The 21953-nt window shown below is 42.3% G+C and overlaps 2 protein-coding genes across 6 annotated transcripts in view; both read left to right on the top strand.

Annotated features, from left to right (window-relative positions):
* LOC121693513 overlaps positions 1-2538 on the top strand; it is a 29273-nt gene extending 26735 nt beyond the window's left edge. For all 3 annotated transcript variants that reach the window (XM_042072980.1, XM_042072979.1, XM_042072981.1), the window contains 3 exons: positions 1273-1425; positions 1561-1656; positions 1766-2538. In XM_042072980.1, the coding sequence (XP_041928914.1) occupies positions 1273-1425; positions 1561-1656; positions 1766-1988 (472 nt within the window). In that variant the 3' untranslated portion in view covers positions 1989-2538. The remainder of the gene's footprint in view (positions 1-1272; positions 1426-1560; positions 1657-1765) is intronic.
* A 9646-nt stretch (positions 2539-12184) lies between these two features.
* sav1 (salvador family WW domain containing protein 1) lies at positions 12185-20960 on the top strand. 3 transcript variants are annotated; one of them, XM_042072992.1, is made up of 6 exons: positions 12185-12353; positions 12552-12831; positions 13656-14213; positions 18613-18895; positions 19570-19725; positions 20714-20960. In XM_042072992.1, the coding sequence occupies exons 2-6, from the start codon at positions 12738-12740 to the stop codon at positions 20931-20933; spliced, it is 1311 nt and encodes a 436-aa protein (XP_041928926.1). In that variant the 5' UTR covers positions 12185-12353; positions 12552-12737; the 3' UTR covers positions 20934-20960. The 3 variants fall into 3 exon arrangements, with proteins under 3 accessions (XP_041928926.1, XP_041928925.1, XP_041928924.1); XM_042072991.1 differs by having other exon boundaries at positions 12557-12831; XM_042072990.1 differs by having other exon boundaries at positions 12185-12831.
* The last annotated feature ends 993 nt before the right edge of the window (positions 20961-21953 follow it).

Consider the following 21953-nt stretch of genomic DNA (forward strand, 5'->3'; position numbering starts at 1 on the left):
GATGAGCTATGAGACATACGTTCACACTCGGTATCATGTTTCAACACACTTTAGGTCAATATCACACCGGAATTCTCCTTTAAGTGAACGCTGCATATGCGCAGTTATTCTTTGTTATATGCATAAGCATAACGGTTCAATCTAGTGTCAAAGAGCGGGTATCCCAGAGGCAAGAATGTGTCTCTTAATAGGCTACTGAATTTGACATTGCTTAGAGCCTGCACTATACCTTATGGGGCATACATGTAATTAGTAGCTTAGAATATTGGAAGGTTGTTGTTTCAAGATGTTGTGGACATCAACAAACGTGGCATTAATACACTGCAAAAACTGCTTATCTAATACAGTCTAACCAAGTGCTATTCATCTTATATCAATATCAGAAAATATAGTTGGTATTGTTTTCAGTATAGAGACTTACCAAGTCACTAATTAGTGAGATGGAGATGACCATAGATAGTCTAGTCTTTACAAGCAATATGTCTAACAAAAAATATGCAAACTTGAGATGGTGGTAAACAGGTCTTGATTTCTCAACAAATTACTCTGTCTAGATCTCTGACTGATCAAACAACATAGCTTTTGTTTATGTCATTGTAGAAAGTTCAATGTCATCATGTGTCTCATACATTCAACCTCACCAACTTTGGCAGGTGTGTTGGGCGCAATGTTTGTTTCCGGGGGTGGGGGCTGGGGGATCATAATTTCATAACTGCTTCACTAGAAAAAAATACCACCAGCCGCCACTGGTTAGAAGTAATATTTTGAAGTCAATGTGACTTCTTACAGGTAGCCAGTGTAAAGATGCTAGGATGGGGTAAATATGTTCCTATTTTTTGGTCCTAGTCAGTGTGCGAGCAGGTGCATTTTGTATCAGCTGTAAGCTCTTAAGACCGGTATTATTGCAGCCAGCATATAGTGCATTGCAATAGTATAGTCTAACCTTGAAGTGATAAAAGCATGAATTCATTTTTCAGCGTCTGGTAAGGATATAGACTTCCTTAACTTTGAAATGTTGAAATGTTTGTTTTATGTGTGCCTGCTAGCCTGCATGTGTGTGTGTGTGTGTTTATGTGTGTGTGTGTGTGTGTGTGTGTGTGTGCGTGCTTGTAAGTGTAGGAGGAAGAAATAGCCTGGAGTCCACATGGGTGTAGAATAGTGGCGTCTGTCTCATTGAGTGACAGGCCATGTTGATGCTAAAAGGATGAATTGCACCTTCGTGGTCTACTAAATGTGTGTGCTTTTCTTTGTTTTTTTTCCTGTTTCATCTAGTCCAACATTCGATGAGCATCAGGGTGCCTTACTCACATCCCTGCACAGTTTACCTATTAAGCAGTTGTCGATAGAAAGACTCTGCCTTACAGACACTTGGACTCAAGGAATTGTCTCCCTCATTCAGACATGTCTCAGCATAGAAAAGTTACAGTAAGAAAAATATAAACTTTTTTCTTATGTGTATGTGCATGTTTATACTGTATATAATGTTGGAAAACACTGCTAAGAAGTACCACTTGCATTGAAAAAGGCTGATTATATTGGTGTTATTTCCCTCCATTTTAGCCTTACTGCATCATGTTCAGGTCACTCCTTAATGAATGCAGTTCAACTGTTGCAGAAATCAAACATACGTTCAGATTGCACTCTCGTGGTTGTAGGGTAGGTATTTTATCAGTCATTTAAACATGTCTTCTCCTAATAATTATTTCCACTGACATCATGAAGTTCTCTGGCTTACACACTTTTGTATCTTATTGTGAAATGTCAGATGCAGAAAATGTACAGATCAATGCACAGAAAATAAGCATCTGAGCTGCAACCAGAAAATGAAAATCACAATCAATGGAAAATATGTGAAAATGGAAAGGATATATCCCGATGATGATTACTACCCTGATGATGAGCCTGATATACCTGATCCTATATTCTATCTTGGAGTAGATAACTGGGAAACTGAGGATGAGCAGGATGGAGATGAGGATGCAGGGTAGATGTTCTTCTCACACATTTGTTTAGCCAGGCACACAGATACATACACACACACACGCACATGCAAACAGAAGCATTTGCTTTCTCTATGACAGACCATAGGACAGTACCCCATGTGCATTTTCAGATCAAATGTAACGGGTCCGCAGGCAAGTTATACATAAATACAAAACAGCTTAAGAAATCAAAAGTGATTTACTTTTTCAAGTGCAAACAATTCACAACATATATAAACTAGATGTACCACATAGTGGTACAAAATATGACCGCTCAGTCATGCACACTCCAGATGTATGTTTGTGCACAGAGGTGTAGTGGTAAAATAAGAGGTGAGTAAACTATGAATTCTGTGATCACGGTAAGGTGGACTGCGCCATGCAGTATCTGAATTTTAAAAAGGCATTCAAAACATGTTTGACGATGGTGAAGGTCATTATCCAGTGTTTATTACATGTTTATTGCTGTGTATTAAATGATTCCTAGAGTGATGATGAGTGTACATATTGTGAATGTGGATAATACAGTGTGATTTTGTTATGTTAAAAGGTACAATTGGTGAATAAACTCTTTTGAGAGGTGGATAAACTCTAATTAGTGGTGGAACTGTGTTTACTTGCATTTATCCTTCACTACATCCCTGTATGTGCATGTGTAACGGATGCTAGCTAGCATAGCTGTAAATGTGGAACGTTAGTAAACCCCAGTCCCCGACCCCTCAAGAGCAGTGCTGGCATGAAAGCTAGCATCCTGGTCTTTTAGCTCGCTTGTCTGCACGCTGGCCTCCTGATCCGATTTGCTGCTGTGACACGGGTTTGAGTCTGGGCGTGTGCATGGCTGAACCGTGCAGGTTCAACACAACACAGGTTACACATGCCTGTGTGTGTGTGCTTGCGTGCATACATATGAGTGTGTACGTGCCTGTGTGTGTGAGTGTGAGCGTGTGCTTCACTAGCATGCCGGTCATAATAATGAGCAAAAAGTTGCCAGACTTCACACACACACATGCACGCAACATCACATCAAACCATCACATCAAACCGAAACTCACATTTAATCCTCCAGTGCAAATGTGCTGAAATGGGCAGGTTCAGCAGCCTATATTTTGTGTTAGATGGAAAATATCTTTATTTAAGTTAGGCCTATTAACAGTAAGTAGTCTAGGTAGGCACACTTTATAATATATGCACGTTATAGTGCTGGGACGAAAAGCAGTTCCACTATCGGATATATTTAATTCAATCTAATTAATGATCAACAGCCAACGTTTTAACAAAATGGAAAGTTTTCATAGCCTACCTAAACTAATAACACTAGCCTTTATAGGCAATAGTATATCCCAGAAATAGCCTGTCAGCTACACTCATGTGCACAGTTGACCGTGAGAAGCGTTGCGGAGAATAGCCGTTTAAGGCACTAATGTCCCTGGTATGCAAAGATAACGCCTAGTACGCCAGCAACCAACATAGCAACCACTTTTTATAGCATAGTAACCACTATAATTATTACACTAGCAACACCCTAGCAACCATCTTAAGTACCTTAGCAACTGTGGTAAATTTCATGACGAATGTATGGCCAGGCAGCCACCAAGGGATGAGGTCATGCACATGTCTACACATGAAACAGGCCTACTGTGTAATCTAATAGATTTGTCTGGTACCAAATAAATGGTGCACATTATTTTTATGGACAATACAGTAAACTAATCGACCAATATGATTAATTGAGTACAAGCTGATTGACTAAAAAATTTGTCTTCCATTTGCATATGGCAGACATTTGGCCAGAAAAGGGTGGTGTTTGAACACTAGCTTTAGAGGATAAAAGCAGACTCCCAAAGTTATTCAGAACTTGCGCATTTCTCACCAGAGGCCTGGTTTTTGGATTCTTCTGCAGAGAACATCCATCCATTCACATCTCCTGCCTGGCTGTACTTAGCCTCCGCCTGTTCAGAGCTATATACTGGAGGATTTGTGAATAAAGGCCTTCAGTGGCTACTTCTCATCTCAGATTGTTCTCCGTGGGTTGCATTATGTTGAATTGGAGGTTTGGATAGTGGCTTTTTCCACCACACAACCACTTCCATAATCTCTACCTAGCAACCAACATGATTTCCCTAGCAACTAGCATAGCCACCACTTTATATAGCTTATAGGACAGTGTTTTTCAACCTTTTTTGTGCCACGGCACACTTTTGACACTCAAAATGTCCCACGGCACACTAACATCCTGTGTGAAGAAAAAATAAACATACCATAGCCTAAAACTTCAAATAATACACAGATATGGCCTTATTATGGCTTCTATGCAAGACCTGCTCAATAAAACAAGCACCCTCTATTTCATTTGTAGGTGACTATATCTAATTTAATTGTTGTTATGAACTGGATATGTGATGATTCTGTGAATACTGGATATGGGGCCCCCGTTGTACAATGCCCGCATACCACAAATAGTGCAATCATACAATCAATGAGAGCATGTGGTTATAAATTCTTTGATGCAACAGTTGCTTTTCTGGACCAGTGAGTGACATTTGGGTAATTCTTTGCGGCACACCAGATGATCTCTCACGGCACACTAGTGTGCCCCGGCACAGTGGTTGAAAACCACTGGCTTAGGAACAACTATTTACCCTAGCAACACCTTATCAATCACTTTAACCCTAGCAACATCCTAGCAATGGCTTTGCATGCACTGGTATTTTCTTCAGGAAATGCATTTCTAGTTTCCACTGACATCATGAAGTTCCCTGACTTTTGTATACCTCGTTGTGAAGTGTCATATGCAGTAAAATCTCAGATCAATGCACAGTTGAGAACATTCTGAGCTGCAATCGGTGTGGAAATCAAAATCAAAGGAGATGCTGCGGAAGAGGATTTGATTGGTTCGTTTTGATGACACATTTGTTTAGCCAAGCAGTTTGTCTCCTCATTTACTGAAACACACACATTTGCTTTCTCTTCTGCTGAAGATCCAGCCTGGACAATATCCCATGTGCATTTTCAAATAGATTGTTTTCAATATATATTTCTTTTGAAAATAAAACATCATGATTCCTACTGATTCTGGAGTTATTACCTAACAGTAATCTCATTGGCACAATGGCCTAAGAGTGCCTTTTCCAAGTTCAGTGAGCAGCGGTGACAACACCAGTCTGGTACAGTATACTCTAGTGATGGGAGAAATTTGCCTGTAGGTTGCTACCATTCAGGCAGTTCATGTGTAGTAACTAACACTACCTGAGAATTGGTTTGGGCACCTGTAGTTCATTTCCAAAGGGTATAACCAGTGTTAAGATAAACTTAAGTTGATATATTAAACTCATTGAGTTGAGCCCGCCCCACACAGGAAAAGCTTGTTGTGATTGGATCCTAGGATTTCTTCGATTTTGGAAATTACCAAAATCCCAGGAAGAGTTTCCAGGGATCTGCCAGAGCAAATTTAAATGCTTTCTCAGAATTATCTGGTTCCCAGGTGAGTAATATCTGACACAACTAAAGTTGCTGCAAGATTCTTTCTTGCACTATTCAGCGCTCTGAAAACACATTTAGATGCTACACTGTTAAGAAAGCTTCATTCACATACTGTACAGTAAGGAGCAAACAAAGTGCATCAGTATTGACAGAGATGCCGTTCTGCCTGTTTAAAGTGTGTGCATCATCAAAATGAGTTAAAAATCTATTATTTTTAGGTAATACATTGCGTTGCTTTAAAGTACATTGATAACTAACAATCTGTGCTTGTGGTATAATGCTATTTTTTACATTTTAAGGGATCAGAAGTTATTTTTCTCAAAGTTATTTTTATCTTTTAATTCAGATCCACCTTAAATGACAATAAATTTCAAAACCCACGGTGGACACCACAAGTGATTTGCATTGTATTGTTTTATAGGTTGGACAGATTTATGATGTTTTAGGGGCAGCATAACACTCACTTTGTAGAGTCAGCTGGCAATAAATGTTCATCATCACCCATGATTGCAAACAAAACAATATAGCATTGTAAGACATGCAACATATTGTATGTTACATTAACTATCAATATGCAGTGCATTCTTGCATAATGATATGAAAGACATGAATCAGAAGCACAGAACCTGTTGCCAGTGGCAGCAGTCATTATTTTTTTGCCAATCCCACGTCTCCAAAGACACAGACAGGCACCGCCTCCGACAACATTCCACTCCCAACTCCTGAAAACTGGGTGGGACGCACCTTTGAGCTGCTGTGTGTCCCACCTCCAAACACCAGGAGGCTCTGGCAGACCCAAAACAAAGCAGGAGCAGGGAGGAGCTCACCAGACCCAAAACGTTGGGAAGATCCCTTCATGTTGATGGAATTTTCAGTAGCATTCTGAAGAGCCGTGTGAATCTAAAAAGCAGGCAATACAAAGTTTCTGTTATATTCCCTGATGTCCTGTCAGATGGCATGGAGGATGCATAATGTCAACTTAGATGTCACAATTAGGGATTGAACGATTTTGTAGAGCCAATATGGATATCAATGTTTCTAAAAGGACAATGAATGAACTACTGAAGGTATTGACTGGCAGCAAGGCAGGGATGGAGTTACCTTTTTGCAGTGTTCAATAAATATACTCCAGCAAACATAAATAATAGTCCCTTAACTGTTGCAAAAGCTTTTCTGAGTAATGATATTAGAAACATAAAAACAAAATTGCCAATGACATATTTGCCATGGGGCACATAGTTGTAGGGTGGGGCCTGTATACTGGTTTGCAATGCTCTGTCTGTGTCAGTGTTTCAGGCTGAAACCGAAAGTCCTTTTTCCCGCTCATTTTTTCTCTCTTACTGTAGGATCTTTCTTCATAGTTCTCAAAGAATCACTTTAAAAAACAGGTAAGCCTTCAATGTTGACGTGTCATACTGGATTATATGTTTCAGTTTAATCGCGTAACTAAGTGGCGTAATCATCCACTTTTGCAGTTTATCATCAGAGTTTTTCGGCTTGAGGTGTGTCTGTTAAAAAGCAGTTTGTTATAGATTGTATAAGGTCTTAGATATATTAGACCATATTAAACTACGCTGATCTACAACTATCTCTTATTATGGTGAATGTAATACTTTCTGTTTGTTGGTCAAACTTCACTGGTCATTCATATGTGTTTAGGTTGTTATTGTTGTTATTTGTGAATTGTGTTATTGTGTGCGTGAGTCTGGTGATATCACAAGTGGTCAAACAAGTTTGCACATGTGTTTTTGCAATGGATTTGTCCCCCAGCGCATGGAAGTGGAAGATTTAATTTGTTCTTGGAAACTGGTGTGAATATATGTCATTCTAAATTTTTGTGAATGATTCATAGGCATCCTCATGATGAGCAAATGCAGACTTGTGGAGTTAAACTTATATTTCTGTATTTCTTTCCATATTTTGTCCATATATTTAAATAAGATTATTTCAGTAACAGTCTTGATACCAAGTCTGATCAGGACTTCAAATATCTGTATATGTCAATTTACAACTACCAACCTTTCTCCAGGATTCTGAAGACCTGGTTGGGCATTAAAAAACAAGAAAGAACCCATCAATATTAGAGAACTGAAACTGAAACTTAAAGGCAAATGGACTCTAGCCACAGTGAGTACGGTATGACTGCTCAAAGCAGAATGAGATTTGTCAGTATGTTGGTTATAACACAAACACAAATGTTGGTTACAGTATCACACAAACACTCTCTCACACACACACACAAGCACAGACACACATGCACGCACTCACACACACAGGCATGCACACACTCACACACATGCACACACGCATATGCACACACACATAAACACACACACATAAAGACTATTTCACACACACAGTACACATGCACATGTGTGCACACACACACATATACGTACACACATACATACATATATACTCCTGTATATTTTATTTGTATGTTTGTATGTTTGTATGTGTGTATGCACTGACACTTCAAAGCAAGCCACCATGCTAGATACCTCAAGGGGACCCTGATGCTTTATAAAAAGCATGGTGGCACTCTGGGAAATGGTGTGGTCATACTGTATAGTTTTGATATATTTAGTGATTTTGTCCGAACTGACATTTTTGCGACACATAAAAAAATGTAAATCAGGTTTACAGGCTAAGTATACTTGGGTATACAAGGAATTTGGTCTCTGCCTTTATCCCATCCGTGAATTAGTGAGACACACAGAGCACACAGTGAACACACAGTGAGGTGAAGCACGCACTAGCGGCTCATACAGACAGTTGCGTTCTGTCAACGCATGCCAGTGGGTGTTCCCGACGGTAGCTATACAAATACAAAGGAGACGTAATGGCACTACACACAGTTGCGTGCGTTGCAGTGCTGGAGACGCCTCCCATCCACTTTACATGGGCTCACGTCATCCGTTGCCAAACTGAATTGTGGGTCCGTTGCGTCGGGTTTCTCCCGTCGCTCGCGTTGAGAAGTTCAGATGTTGCTGCACCAACAGACGGCACCGGCCAATCAAGCCAATCGACGGACGGCACCAACCAATCAAATTATGGTTATACTTCAAGTCATTTGCATAGCTACCGTCGGGAACACCCACTGGCATGCATTGACGGAACGCAACTGTGTGTAGAAGCCATAACCCGGAGCAGAGAGCTGCCTTGCTACAGCGGCGCTCGGGGAGCAGTGAGGGGTTACTGTAGGTGTCTTGCTCAAGGGCACTTCAGCCGTGAATGTGGGCATCCCCGACCAGTAGAAAAAATGTGGGTGGGGGAAGTCGCTGAGCACCACTCTCCCATGCTCACATTCACGGCTGAAGTGCCCTTGAGCAAGGCAAGTGCTTCGGGTTAGTGTGTGCTTCATCTCACTGTGTGTTCACTGTGTGCTCTGTGTGTTCACTAATTCACGGCTGGGATAAATGCAGAGACCAAATTCCTTGTATACGCAAGTATACTTGGCCTATAAACCTGATTTACATTTATATTCATGTTTATGCACACCAATAATAATATTTTGGTCCATGCTTTTATCATTTAAACCTTTGCCCATCTTTCAAATTACACCCTAATGTGCCTGTTAGCTTAACTGGCAAACTTGCAACACTGACATCATGAGGTAAAGACGCAGGGGCGCACATACTGATGTTTACCCTTTTTCAAATGTCAGCTAAAATCACAATCTATTTTCCCCAGATGCTCAATTTTTGGATGAGCACAGAGCAGAGCTCATTCAGAGGGTCACCAATGTTATGCCCCTGGCTGACAGACTACACTCCAAGGGCATGCTACATAACGAAACCTACAATAAGATCAGAACAGAAAGAAATCGAGAGGAGAAGATGAGGCTAATTTTTGATGCTGTGTCTGGAGTGGACAAGAAGAAGTATTTTCTATACAAATCGCTGCAAGAGACTGAACCACATCTGATGAAAGAGCTGGCTATGTACATACGCAAAAGTATGTAGTTGTAAGAGATCATATAACACATGTCATTATAGCAATAAGAGTACCAATTGATGACCAAATGTATAGGCATACTATTTAGAAATCTAATCTGCGTTTTTTGTGTTTTACTTTTGATCAGGAGATAATAACAGGAAAAGGCATTTGTCATCTTCGACAAATGAGAGACAGGTGAAAAGGAGACTCATCGGTGAGGAGGAGGATGATGATGATGATGAAGAGTATGATCAGGATGAATATGATGAAGAAGAGGAAGAAGTTGGGGAGGAGGAAGAAGAAGAGGATTATGAAGAGGGGGAGGAGGAAGAGGAGGAAGATGATGAAGATGAGGACGAGGAAGAAGAAGAGGATTATTATGAAGAGGGGGAGGAGGAGGAGGATGAAGATGAGGACGAGGAAGAAGAGGAGGAGGGTCACTAAGTTAATATGTTTCTACATTCCCTTTTTTACACGTTTCCACTGTTTCAGTTAAAATGTTCTTTAAAGCTCTTTCATACCACAAACAGTCTCTCTTCTTTTGCTGTAAAATCCTGATGAACACACACACACACACACACACACACACACATCACACACATACACACACACACACACACACACACACACACACACACACACACACACACACACATGCCATGAAATGCAGCCCCACTCCTCTGCTGAAGTCTCAGGCTGGACAGCAACACGCAACCTGTGTGATGTGTTGGAAAAAAGAGAAGGAATATCTATATTGTATGTTGGGTAATTGTAATCCTGTGCCAATGTTACAGGTTTAGTAAAAGACTGAGAGCGGAAGACAGATAGGCTAGGTGAAACCAGGAATGGAGGTTATTCAATTCAGCTACATCACTCACAAAGTATAGACAAGAGGGGAGGGGACATTCAACAAATTAAGTAATGGAGTAAGTATGGAAGCTGCACTACTGAGCCTCAGGGAGAAGCAAGATTGGGGCTACTACTATATGTATATTTCACACACACACACACACACACACATACACACACACACACAAACACACACACAGACACAAATATCAACTGTTTCCATGAGTAGAATGGCTAAACTTACAGACACACAGACACACACTTGCACGTACATACATGCACACACACACACACACACACACACACACACACAAATGTGAGTTCCAAGCACCCTTATTATTTACTTAATAACAACATGCCAACATCAATAACATTTCCATGAAATTAGGAGTGTGTTTGTGTGTGTGTAAGAGAGAGAGAAAGGGTGGATTATCTCAGACAAATGACAACAACCCCCCCCCCCCCCCCCCCCCCCCCCCACACACACACACACCACCACCACCACCATACAAACATGAAAATATGATTGCTGGGGCAAAACAATTCATCAAGTTTGTGTCACATTTTGTGGGGCATAGGGCCCCCCGGAAGAACATTTTGAAAATAACCCCTTGAATGATGATTTCTGGCAATATTTGTTGAATGAAATGGAGAGATGGAGACAAATATGACATAACCATCAACAAATTAATCTTGCTGTAAAAAAAGATGGCAATTACAAAGCATGATTATTACACATAGCGTAACTTGTAGCCTATTATTTGACAGAGGGGCCCCATTTAGATTTAATGGCTGAATGACATAATCCATAGTATAGTATGATTGTGGGGCCCTATTACAATGTTATACATGTGTTTTACACACATTTTCAAAACTCTTTGTCTATTTTTCTAAACTACACACAAAACAGACGACCATCTTTTACCTTTTACCTCCACCTTTTCACCTTTACAGTTTTTGCCCATTGCTTGAACACTAGACACATGCAAAGTAACACAACTTTGAAGCTTTTGTTACTATACCTTAAACACAGTGTAACAACACACTTGCTCCTGCACACTACACACTTCATACATATGACACTTTGTTCATAAATGAAATGTCATGGGTACCATTGGGACAAGACATCTAATTAAAATACAAAACACATTGGGTGATTGAAAACACTTAGACACAAATACTTACAAAAGCTTACAAAACTGAACACCAATCAGCCAGCCACAAATAGGCCTCAGTTGAGTGATTTTGAGAACTTTGAGAGCATGGAGGCAGAGCAAGAGGAAGAGGAAGACAAAGAGAGAGAGGAGTAGGAGGTGGTTGAAGAGGCTATGCACAGAACAATATTTCAGATGATATTAGAGCAACTTTGGTGGATCCTGTGATAAATCATGGCCTGACAATAAGGGAAGCTGGACAGGGTCCACCACATTTAAGCCTGTTTTTCTGTATTTGTAGAAGTGAAATTTTGGTTTTACAGTATTTTTGTCTTACTCTATGTTTGTGTTACTGTATTGGATTTACTGTATTGTAGCCTACTGTAAAGTATAGTACTGTGATGTACAGTAGGCTACTATGATGTACAGAAAAATAAAAACTGCAGTGTTTTATATTGTACACTAGTGTGTTGCTGCTAATCTGAAAGTGAATTCATATGAGGCAAGTGTGTATCATTTTGTCATCAGAGTGTCAATTTGACAAAGAATTGTTAGGTTTTGATAGCAGTTTCCATTCGACATACAGTAGATGTGAATGGTTTATTTCCCAGCGTTGTGCTTGTGTGTAAAGTGTTGACACAATGAGCCAAAATTTGCAAAAAGTGTTCAAGCAATTGGCAAAAACTGTAAGTTATAGTAGGCTGCGCCACCCTGTGGTAACAAATGGTCTACCCACAAGCCTTTGCGATGTGGAATGAAGTTGCCTGCCGCTGGGAGGCGAGTGAAGTGGGGAAAAGTCAAAGTGGGCAGGGACATGGAGCCGTGGGGAGTACCTAACAGACTGCAACGGAAAGGAGCCCTTGGATCCAAGCGTCAGAACAAGGGCCGTCCGCCCCAGCCAGAACAGTAACGAAGGGGGAAACACAACTGACCATTTATGTTTTTTTCGGTGTGTGAAATTACTGGTGAAGCACATATGATCGTATACTTTATTAAGACATTGCAAACTTAGTTAGCAAGTGTGCTAGCTGGAAAAGTTAGTTAGCTTGCTAGCCACCTAGCATTGTTAGCTAATTAGCTATAGATATCTTTCTAAACTGACTTGGCTGTGTGGTTGATTCGTTTTTGTTTTGTCTCTATGCGAAAGTGCAGTTGGTTGCCAGCTTGATTGTAGGATAAGTCACTGATGCCTACCAGGTCTCAGGGCTGAGATGAAGTCTGTCTTAAAGGACAGTCCTTCACTCATTTCTTTGCGAATGTCAGCGCCGTGAATGTTGGCAAGATGGATTATTCACGATTTTATTGCTACATTGATGTCGCCTATTTTTGAGTTATGCTCTCAAGAAAGAAGAGTAAAAACGAAGCCTCGAAACCAGCCGAAGTCCACGGGAAATATGTGAAAAAGGAGACCTCACCACTTCTTAGAAGTAAGTTTGTATGAAAAGACTGTTTTTAGTCACGGACTTGTGAAAGCGTATGGGACGTAGCACTAACGTGTCCATCATTGAGATACATTTGGATTGAGTGTCTGTTCAGTAATCGCAAGCATGATGTGTGTGTATGGTTAATTATATGCACGGTATAGAAATCCATTAGTCTGACTGGAAACTTACATTTTTACTTTTTCCTCCAGTTAAAAGTTACTGTCAGTCCTGCCTTAAGTAGTCTGATCGCCTATTTACAATCTTTGGTTAGATTCTTAACGTTACTGTCAAGTCTGATTTCGCTGTCCAAGAATGGTTCAACTGCTAGAAGTAATGCAACTTTAGCATCGCATTTATTTATCGTCTTCAGAATCATAACTAGTAGTATTATCTTGAATCTGAGCCAAAACAATATGCTATTTCATAGATTTCTGTTGTGTAGTTTGAGTGTTCAAAGTATGTGATGGAAAAGGAATTAACCTTGGAATTGGAAGAGCTGCAGAGTTTTAAACTTAAACCATGATCTGTGCCAGGTATGAGATTTGATCACCATCCAATAATGTTAACAGTTAACAGTGTGTTAGGCACCGAAACAGTAAACTAGTATGATCCATAGGTATTAGGCTATTCTGATAATCAGGATCGTCTCTTGCTCCAACTCTGTTTTAGATCTATAGATTAGTTAAAAATGAATGAAAGTGTGATATCCTGTTCAGATTAGGTAAAATAGGTGTGTGGAAATCCTTTCTCAATATTACTTTTCGAAATAAATACTTAAAAAAAAAGTGTTTCTTCTCTTCCTCACCTCTTCCTCCTCTCCCTTGCAGATCTTATGCCATCCTTCATCCGGCACGGCCCTACTATTCCCCGTCGCGGTGAGGTAGCCCTCCCTGAGCCGATGCCCGCCTCCAGCTATCCCTCAGTGGGGCCCGCGGGCCCCGAGGCCGGCCCGCCGCGTGGCACCAAGAGCTTCCTGCGGCCGCAGCCCCAGCGCTCTGCCCAGGAGGTGGCGCTGCGCGCCAGCCAGCGCGTGTCGGCGCCACCGTACGGCCTGCGCGGGCCCGGTGAGATGGCGGAGTACGCCGGCTCGCAGCAATCCTTCTTGCCGTCACCTGGGCCCACGGGTGAGGCAGAGAATGGCGGGGGGGATGTTGGAGGTCGCTTCTACTACCCCGAAGGCCCGACCTCTGCGGCAGCTGGCGTCATCGCCCCCGGTTACTATGAGGGCCGCCGGGCCCCACAGGGCCTGCGCCGGCCACAGCAGCTGCCTCCCCCGGAGCGATTCCACGATGATTATCGCTACTACGAGCACCAGGCCAGCGAGCACGCCTTCTCTAGGATGCCCCCACACACTCCTCCACCCGCTCAGACCAGACCCCCCGCAGGTGAGACCAAGGATGGGCAGGGGGATGGAGGGAGGGTGGAGGACTTGGGTATACGACTGGCATCAGCTACCGCTGTCTGAATTGATATCCTATTATGCTCTTGCTTTTTTTGACACCTGCAGTATGGCTTCAGTTTGGTCCCAAGACTTTTAGCAGTGTTTCCCACTGACTTGACTTCCACTGAGGGTCTCATCATTGTCTTATGACGGTGGTCAATACTGTCACACTGCAAGGCAAGGTTGCAATCAGATCTACAGGGGCAAGCCATCCTAACAGTGATTTAGTGGCATGGTGGAGTTTTCATGGTGGAGTATTCATAGCAACTTTATGATTTATTGATGTGTTCTAATCGGGCGTCTATAGACCGATGATACTAGTGTAGCAACTCTCCCAGGATGGATTGCTGTAGTAGTCCCTTTTATTCACTTCCTCCCACCCTGTATGGACCCTTTCAACAATAAAAACAAAAACAATGCTTGAACATTCTATTTGGGCCCCAATCTACTTCCTCTGCATTAAGATAACATATGGAATGTTAAAAAGGAAGTCTTGTGGGGCCAACTATGATGCTGATAATGGAACTCTCTTGAAAGGGTCCATAACTACTCGGTTGTCTTCTGCTGAAGTCAGCAGTTTGTCTCATATGTTGCTGTAAAGGAATTGGCTTATCCAGGAAAGGAATCGTGCTGTCTTGAAGGGTTGCTGGCTGCTGTAGTTAAGTTGCAGCTGTACTTGTTTGCTGTTTGTTTGGAAGACCGAAGGCATACACCCAGTGTCCCACTGCAGCAGGAAGACCAGTGCCCACTCATGACAGCATCACACAATAGGGGCAGACTTATCAGATGGAAAATACTCACACAGCCGTGGCTGGTCGCTCGCTAAAAATATCCACTACTACCTCTGAAAATTCCTTCCTTTGGATTATGTAGTGCGTGTGCGTGTGCGTGTGCGTGTGCGTGTGTGTGTGTGTGTGTGTGTGTGTGTGTGTGTGTGTGTGTGTGGTGAATTACTAAGTGGGTTAGGGCAGGGTTACTCTCATGTTGCTCTCCACCCATTTTGATGCTATTTATAATGCATGTACGCACACACACACACACACACACACTATGCATACATACATACACAGTAACAATGATATTTCCATTGCTGCACAATAAGTAGTAGGCTGATTACACTTGTTTTACTTATATATCCCATATCTTCTTTCACATACTCTCCCTACCCAAACACACATAAACTCACTCACACACACACAGTCGAGTTTGATGACTGCAGAGTGTCTAAACAGCTCTGGAATGTCGGTTCCTCTTCCCACATTGGCCGTCCCATTCGGTTGACACACACACACACACACACACACACACACACACAGAGACACATACAACCTCAAACAGATACTTGTGTGTGTGTGTTTGTCTAATAATCTAAAGCCTCAGAAGACATTGCCTCAAGATATATGCAACAGTAGCGCACACACCCATCATTTGATATTGGTATGAGATGCCATTTAAACTTTCATGTAGATTTCTGTGCCATGTGTTATATCTTGGTCTTAGCACAGCTTGCCAGACTTTGTTCATGCACAGTCTGGTATCAGCTGTTTTCACTGATTGCTCTTGTTTACAAGCTTTTGCTGTGTGGTTAGTAAAAACAAAGCCTTTGTGGCTTGAGTGCAATACAATACATAGATAAGTTATCTTAGGTAGAATGTTGGAAAGTTCACAATTGTACATACAAGCCTACATCATTTTGGCAGGTTACTGTTGACTTGCAAATACATTTCAGGACCTGCTCTTCTGCTACCCTTTAAAACACACATGCCCCAGGTCATATGATGGTAGGTCCGGTATAGGAGAAAGCACATCCTGCTTGTGTGTGTGTGTGTTTGTGTTTAGGAACATAGTTAAAAAATGAAGACAAAACAGGGACCATTGTGTTGTCTTGATATGATTTAGGGTCTCCCAGGTCTGTGAGGTCCAGAAGAAGACTTGGTGGTTTGTCCTGTTGCGTACCGTTTGTGTGTTCCAGAACAGAAGGTTGCTAATGGCAATCCGCCACCTCATGTTGTTTTTCTTAAACAATCTCAGGGGATATCTGTTAACAAAACACAAGTTCTCTCCCTTGAGGACATGTTACTGCCTAACACCAGCTTTCACCCTGCTTAGAGTTTCATGTGAGCTCCTTGCAACCACATGTAGCCTTGACAGAAAAGTTTTGTTTAATAATGTTGTCTAAGCGTAAACTGAATTTTTGATAATGTGGCCTAAACATGAAAACCATGCGTAATAATGTAGCCTATGGCTGTAATAATTTAAAATGTGTGTGTTGTTGGTTGGGAGCATGGGAAATACGGTCATTTTGGAAAGGTGGTTAGGTATGTGTTGCATTCCTCAAAAGAGTGTCTGACTCCCTCTCATGCACTCTGCCTCATGCCAACCTGGCACTGGCAACCTGGCACAGGGTATATGGTCTGTCATTGGCATGTAGAATTTCTCAGCTGTCTTGTTGCCAACCCGCTCACCTTCTCATGCTGTCTCGCTGTGTGTGTGTGTGTGTGTGTGTGCATACACACAAGTGTCAGCATCTATTTGAAGTTAAATTTAGTACTGCGCCTAAACTAACAGCCAGGCTACACCAGGTGAACAATCGAAGCGCTCTGTTAGCAGAGTATAAAAATAGCTTTAGAAGTCTATTATTTTTTCAAATGTATGCGCCATTATCACATCAGCTGTAGCCAGTTCCATTGATCATAGTGGAAGATAATTGTTGCAGCAAACGCTCCACGAATGGAACGCTCCAGTTACATGCCCGGTGTATATTTGACATGAGATTGTAACTCTAGGGGGCCGTCTACACGACGGCGTTTTTTTTTTTTTTTTTTAAACCGGTGAGTTTTTGTTATCGGTTACACCTTGCATGTTTAGGAGACTGTAACTGATAGTTTTGGTAACCGGGTTCCGAAGTGGGGATTTTTGAAACCGCCGGCTAACTTTTGCCGTGTAGACGCGTGTAGAAGGTTCAGCCGGCAATTTTATGACGACATAGAAGTGAAAGAGAGTGAGTTTTGCAGCATATCTACTCATGAGATTCTAACTCTAGAAGTGAAAGAGAGTGAATTTGCTGTTCATGGTTCTTCTGTCATCTATTTCTGTGTCCCACACACACGCTTTGGGTTCTTTCCTGTCTACTGTGTCATCATTTTGATTTGTGTGTCAGTGTGTTTGTCTCTGCGTGTTTGTAGTGTATGCTATAAAATTACAGATGATAATCTTTCTAGAGAAACTGCCCAGAACAACTGTAACTTCTGACACACACACACACACACTTTGGGTTCTTTCGTGTCTTCTCTGTCATTATTTTGATTTGTGTGTATGTGCGTGTGTGTATCAGAACTTACAGTTTCTCTAGAGACATTTGTATCTAATTCTATGGCATACATTTTATATACACACACACACACACACACACACACACAGACATCAAGAGACATGAGATCAGATTCAGTCTTCAGATGAGGTCAGGTACTGGTTCTATGAGTAGTTGTGTTTTGAATGAGAATGTTTTGCTGCTGACCCCAGGAATGAAGTCAGCAAGGGCACAGAAATGCTCAACCACAAACACACACACACACACACACACACACACACACACACACACACACACACACACACACACACACACACACACACACAGAGAGAGTAGTAGTCCTAGAGGCCACAGACCTGAGAGTACAGCCTTGCCCTATAGAGGAATGCCTTCGGTCATGGCTTGTTTGTGTGTTGTATGTGTGTGAGGTCTTGGTGTGGCCTGTGCGGTTTGGTGTGTGTGTGTGTGTGTATGTGAGGGGGATGAGAACATTCCTGAGCTAAGGAACTGGAGCAGTCTCTGAGGAACAGGCTTCACTCTGGGGACTCAGTAGAGACAACTCTCTCTCTCTCTCTCTCTCTCTCTCAAAACTCTAATTTTCTCTTTCTCTGCATTTTGTCTCTTCCTCCTCTACTGTCTCCCTCTATTCTCTTCATCTTCTCATCTCTCCTCTTCTTTTGTCTCTTCATATGGTCTTCAGAGTCTCTCTCTCTTTGTCTCCGTTCACTGTTTGCCTTTACCCTCTTCCCCTTCTTGTCTTCAGATGCAAATAAAGTTTTCTTAGCACTGCTATTGATGTACAAACAAGTTTGTAAAAAAAAAAAAAACTTTTAATGGACAAACACAAGTTTTCAGATTTTGTTTTAGCACTGCTAGAACATTTTAAGCTAAATCTTCCCACGCACTAGCACAGAAAGTTTTGTAAACCCAGTCATTACAGTTTTGTGCTTTTGTCCAGTGCAACCGTGGCGTTAACCTCCGCTCCCATGCCCTCCCCATCTCTCCCCTTCCCCCTCCTTCTCTGGCCCTCAAGGCATCGGACGCATGCAGGCCAAGTCCCTGGGCAACTTGTCCAGCCCCAGCATCGGTGGTGCCAGCGACGACCTCCCGCTGCCGACTGGCTGGTCCGTGGACTGGACCATCCGTGGCCGGCGCTACTACATCGACCACAACACCAACACCACGCACTGGAGCCACCCGCTGGAGCGCGAGGGCCTGCCGCCGGGCTGGGAGAAGGTGGAGTCGGCCGAGTTCGGCGTCTATTACGTGGACCACGTCAACAAGCGTGCCCAGTATCGCCACCCGTGTGCCCCAAGGTGAGGATTCCATTTCATTTCCTTTTAGCGATTCATTTAGAACACCTTTCAATCAACATTTTTCTAAATGTGTCACTGTTAGCCAGCTGGCTAATTTTCAGCTGCTGTTCTTTGGCAAGATGTTTTGAAAACCAGTGATCCATTCGGGTCGTTGTTTATGAGAGCCCTTTTAGTAATATCATTTGAATAGCAAAGACAAAACAACTAGACTTCATAAGAGACAGGCACACACTGGGTGACCCTTGTGAAGATGTGTCCTGGTCGATTGATTGTGAGGACAGTGCTTACTGGAGGAAGTAGTTATGATTGGATATTTGGACTGTAGAACTCATTATGCTTACTGGAATGTCTTTTTTTTTTTTTTTGCTCTTGCTTCTTGCAACGTCTCGCTCCCTTTTCACATCTGGTTTCAGTTTACTTTTGCAGTTTGGTTTCATTTTTGTGTGTGTCTGGTCATTTGTTGTCTCGTTGTCTACATCAGCAACATATTTTTTGACCATCGTATTTTTTCACTCTTCATCTCTCCATTCCTTTCTCCTTTTTTCACTCATTACCCATAATGCCATTCATTGTCTTTCTCTCTCCATCCCCACCTCTCTGTCTGTCTGTCCATCTGTCTCTCTCTCTCTCTCTCTCTCTCTCTCTCTCTCTCTCTCTCTCTCTCTCTCCTGTAGTGTCCCTCGTTACGACCAGCCCCCGCCCCTCCCCCCTCCAGTGACGTACCAGCCACGTCCTACTGAGCGCGTGCAGCCGGTCCTGGTGCCTGCCAACCCCTACCACACCGCAGAGATCCCAGACTGGCTCCAGGTCTACGCCAGAGCCCCACTCAAGTGAGTATATACACACACACACACACACACTCACCATTCCAATATCACAGCAGAAATCAACAAATGATAAGCACACACACTCCCTCAACACTCCAGCAAATTCCAGATCCACACAAGATCTCTGCTTTAGTCGTTCATTTGTTGTGTGATTCGCTTGTGCAAAGATAAAAGTGAAGATCCGCTGGATCACACTGGAGAGCTCCCATTTAAGTATTTTTTATTTGTAACGTTTCAAGCCCTTACGGTCCTTCCGTATATATACGGATATATAATACGGATTGGTTCAGTCTCACTGAATATGTGGTCCTCACCTCCTAGTTTATAATGTACAATGTATTTTGAGATAAAAACAGATGCTTCTAGTTTGTCGTGGAGAGTTTACTTGAATATGTTGCAAAGTAAATTCTAACATACTTTCTAACATGGATATGTATATGTTTTTTAAAGTTGATATGTATAGTATACTGCACTTTGAATGAAATGGTAAATATATGGTGATCTGATGTGTGGATTGGATATGTGAGTATGTATACCCACAATATGAAGAAAATATTATATTATATTATATTATATTATATTATGTACTGGCGATGTTGTGTGTATTGTATATTGATATTTGTATATGTTTGTTTTGTGTATACACGGGCATGGTGCAATAGTCTATTTTTACCTCTGATTGTATAATGGATCCTGATCCTGCAACCTAATTGTAATCATGTGACAAATGGAATTTAAAAGGGCAGCTATGTAACACTTGTTGGAAGTCTGAGGAAGGGCCGTTAGGGGCTTGAAACGTTACAAATAAAAAATACTTAAATGGGAGGTCTCCAGTGTGCGGATCGTCACTTTTTCTTTGAACTTTATCCTCGATCCTGCACCTGTATTATTTTTGGATGTGCGTGATTAAACCGTGCTGTTTCAATTTCGCTTGTGCGACCATATTTCGAGAATAATGCTGTAGCATCAAATTGACTGTGTGTTTGTGCAGGTACGACCACATCCTGAAGTGGGAGCTGTTCCAGCTGGTGGACTTGGACACATACCAGGGCATGCTGAAGCTGCTCTTCATGAAAGAGCTGGAGCGCATCGTCAAGTCGTACGAGTCGTACCGCCAGGCGCTGCTCGGCGAGGTGGAGGCGCGCCAGCAGCGCCAACAGTGGTACGCCCAGCAGCCGCCGCCGGCCAACAGCTACCCCGTCAACATGTGAGGGCCGCAGTGCCAGGGCGACGGGAGACGCTGGAGGGGTTTGGGGGGGGGGCTTACTAGGGGGGATAGAGCAGAGGTTGCGTTACACATTTTTGTTGTCTGTCAAAATGACGGGCAGAGTTGTAAATAATCTCTCATGGTCAATTGTGACCCCTGATTTTTCTGATTTCTCTGTCATTATTAAAAAAAAAAAAAAAATCTGTCAATGACAGAAAATATTCGGTTAAAGCAACCTCTGGGATAGAGTGATGAACGAAGGCAGGAACAGCATGAGTGGGGGTACAGGATTGAAGGGAAGTCATGATCAACATTGGAGGTGTTGATGACTACGATGATGATGGTGGGAGAACTTGTCGTAACCTGACCATCTTTCTCTTTTTCTTGAGTTCATGGTCAGGGGGTTCCGACATGGGCTGTACATTTTTTGTGTGTTTGCTTTGCTTTTCTTTTCTTTCTTTCGTTTTTTTTTTTTTTTTATTAAATTTTTGTGGCAAGTCTCTGGGTCACACTTTGCATGTCCCTTTTTTGACTTGCTCTATGTTGTGGGCAGGACAATGCTGGAGCAGCCCATCTCCTCCCGTTTTGATGACTGACATCATGGCAGAGCTGATTTTTTTTTTTTGGAGTTGTTGTCATTTTTGAGGTCATTGTTCTTGATGCCAAACACATCAGTGCCTTTGCCACTCAAGCCAAATCCAACTGAACTGAAAGCACCAGTCAGAATAGTCAATGGACTAAATCTGAAAGAGAGAGACTTGTTCTTGTTTACAAACATAACAGGCTTTATGAGCTCTTCTTATACCTAAGGACTCCATCTACACTACACAGTGTGTGTGTGTGTGCGTGTGTGTGCGTGTGCGTGCGTGCGTGCGTGTGCGTGCGTGCGTGTGCGTGCGCGCGCGCGCGCGCGCGCAAGAGAGGCAAATGAACATTTTTGTAAGCTGATATAGGCAGCTTACCTTTTAAAGATTGTGTGTGTGTATGTTATTGTTGGTTTTTGTTTTTCTCTCAAAAGGTTTGA

This window comes from Alosa sapidissima, chromosome 19 (assembly GCF_018492685.1).
Source record: "Alosa sapidissima isolate fAloSap1 chromosome 19, fAloSap1.pri, whole genome shotgun sequence".
NCBI classification, from domain to species: domain Eukaryota; kingdom Metazoa; phylum Chordata; class Actinopteri; order Clupeiformes; family Clupeidae; genus Alosa; species Alosa sapidissima.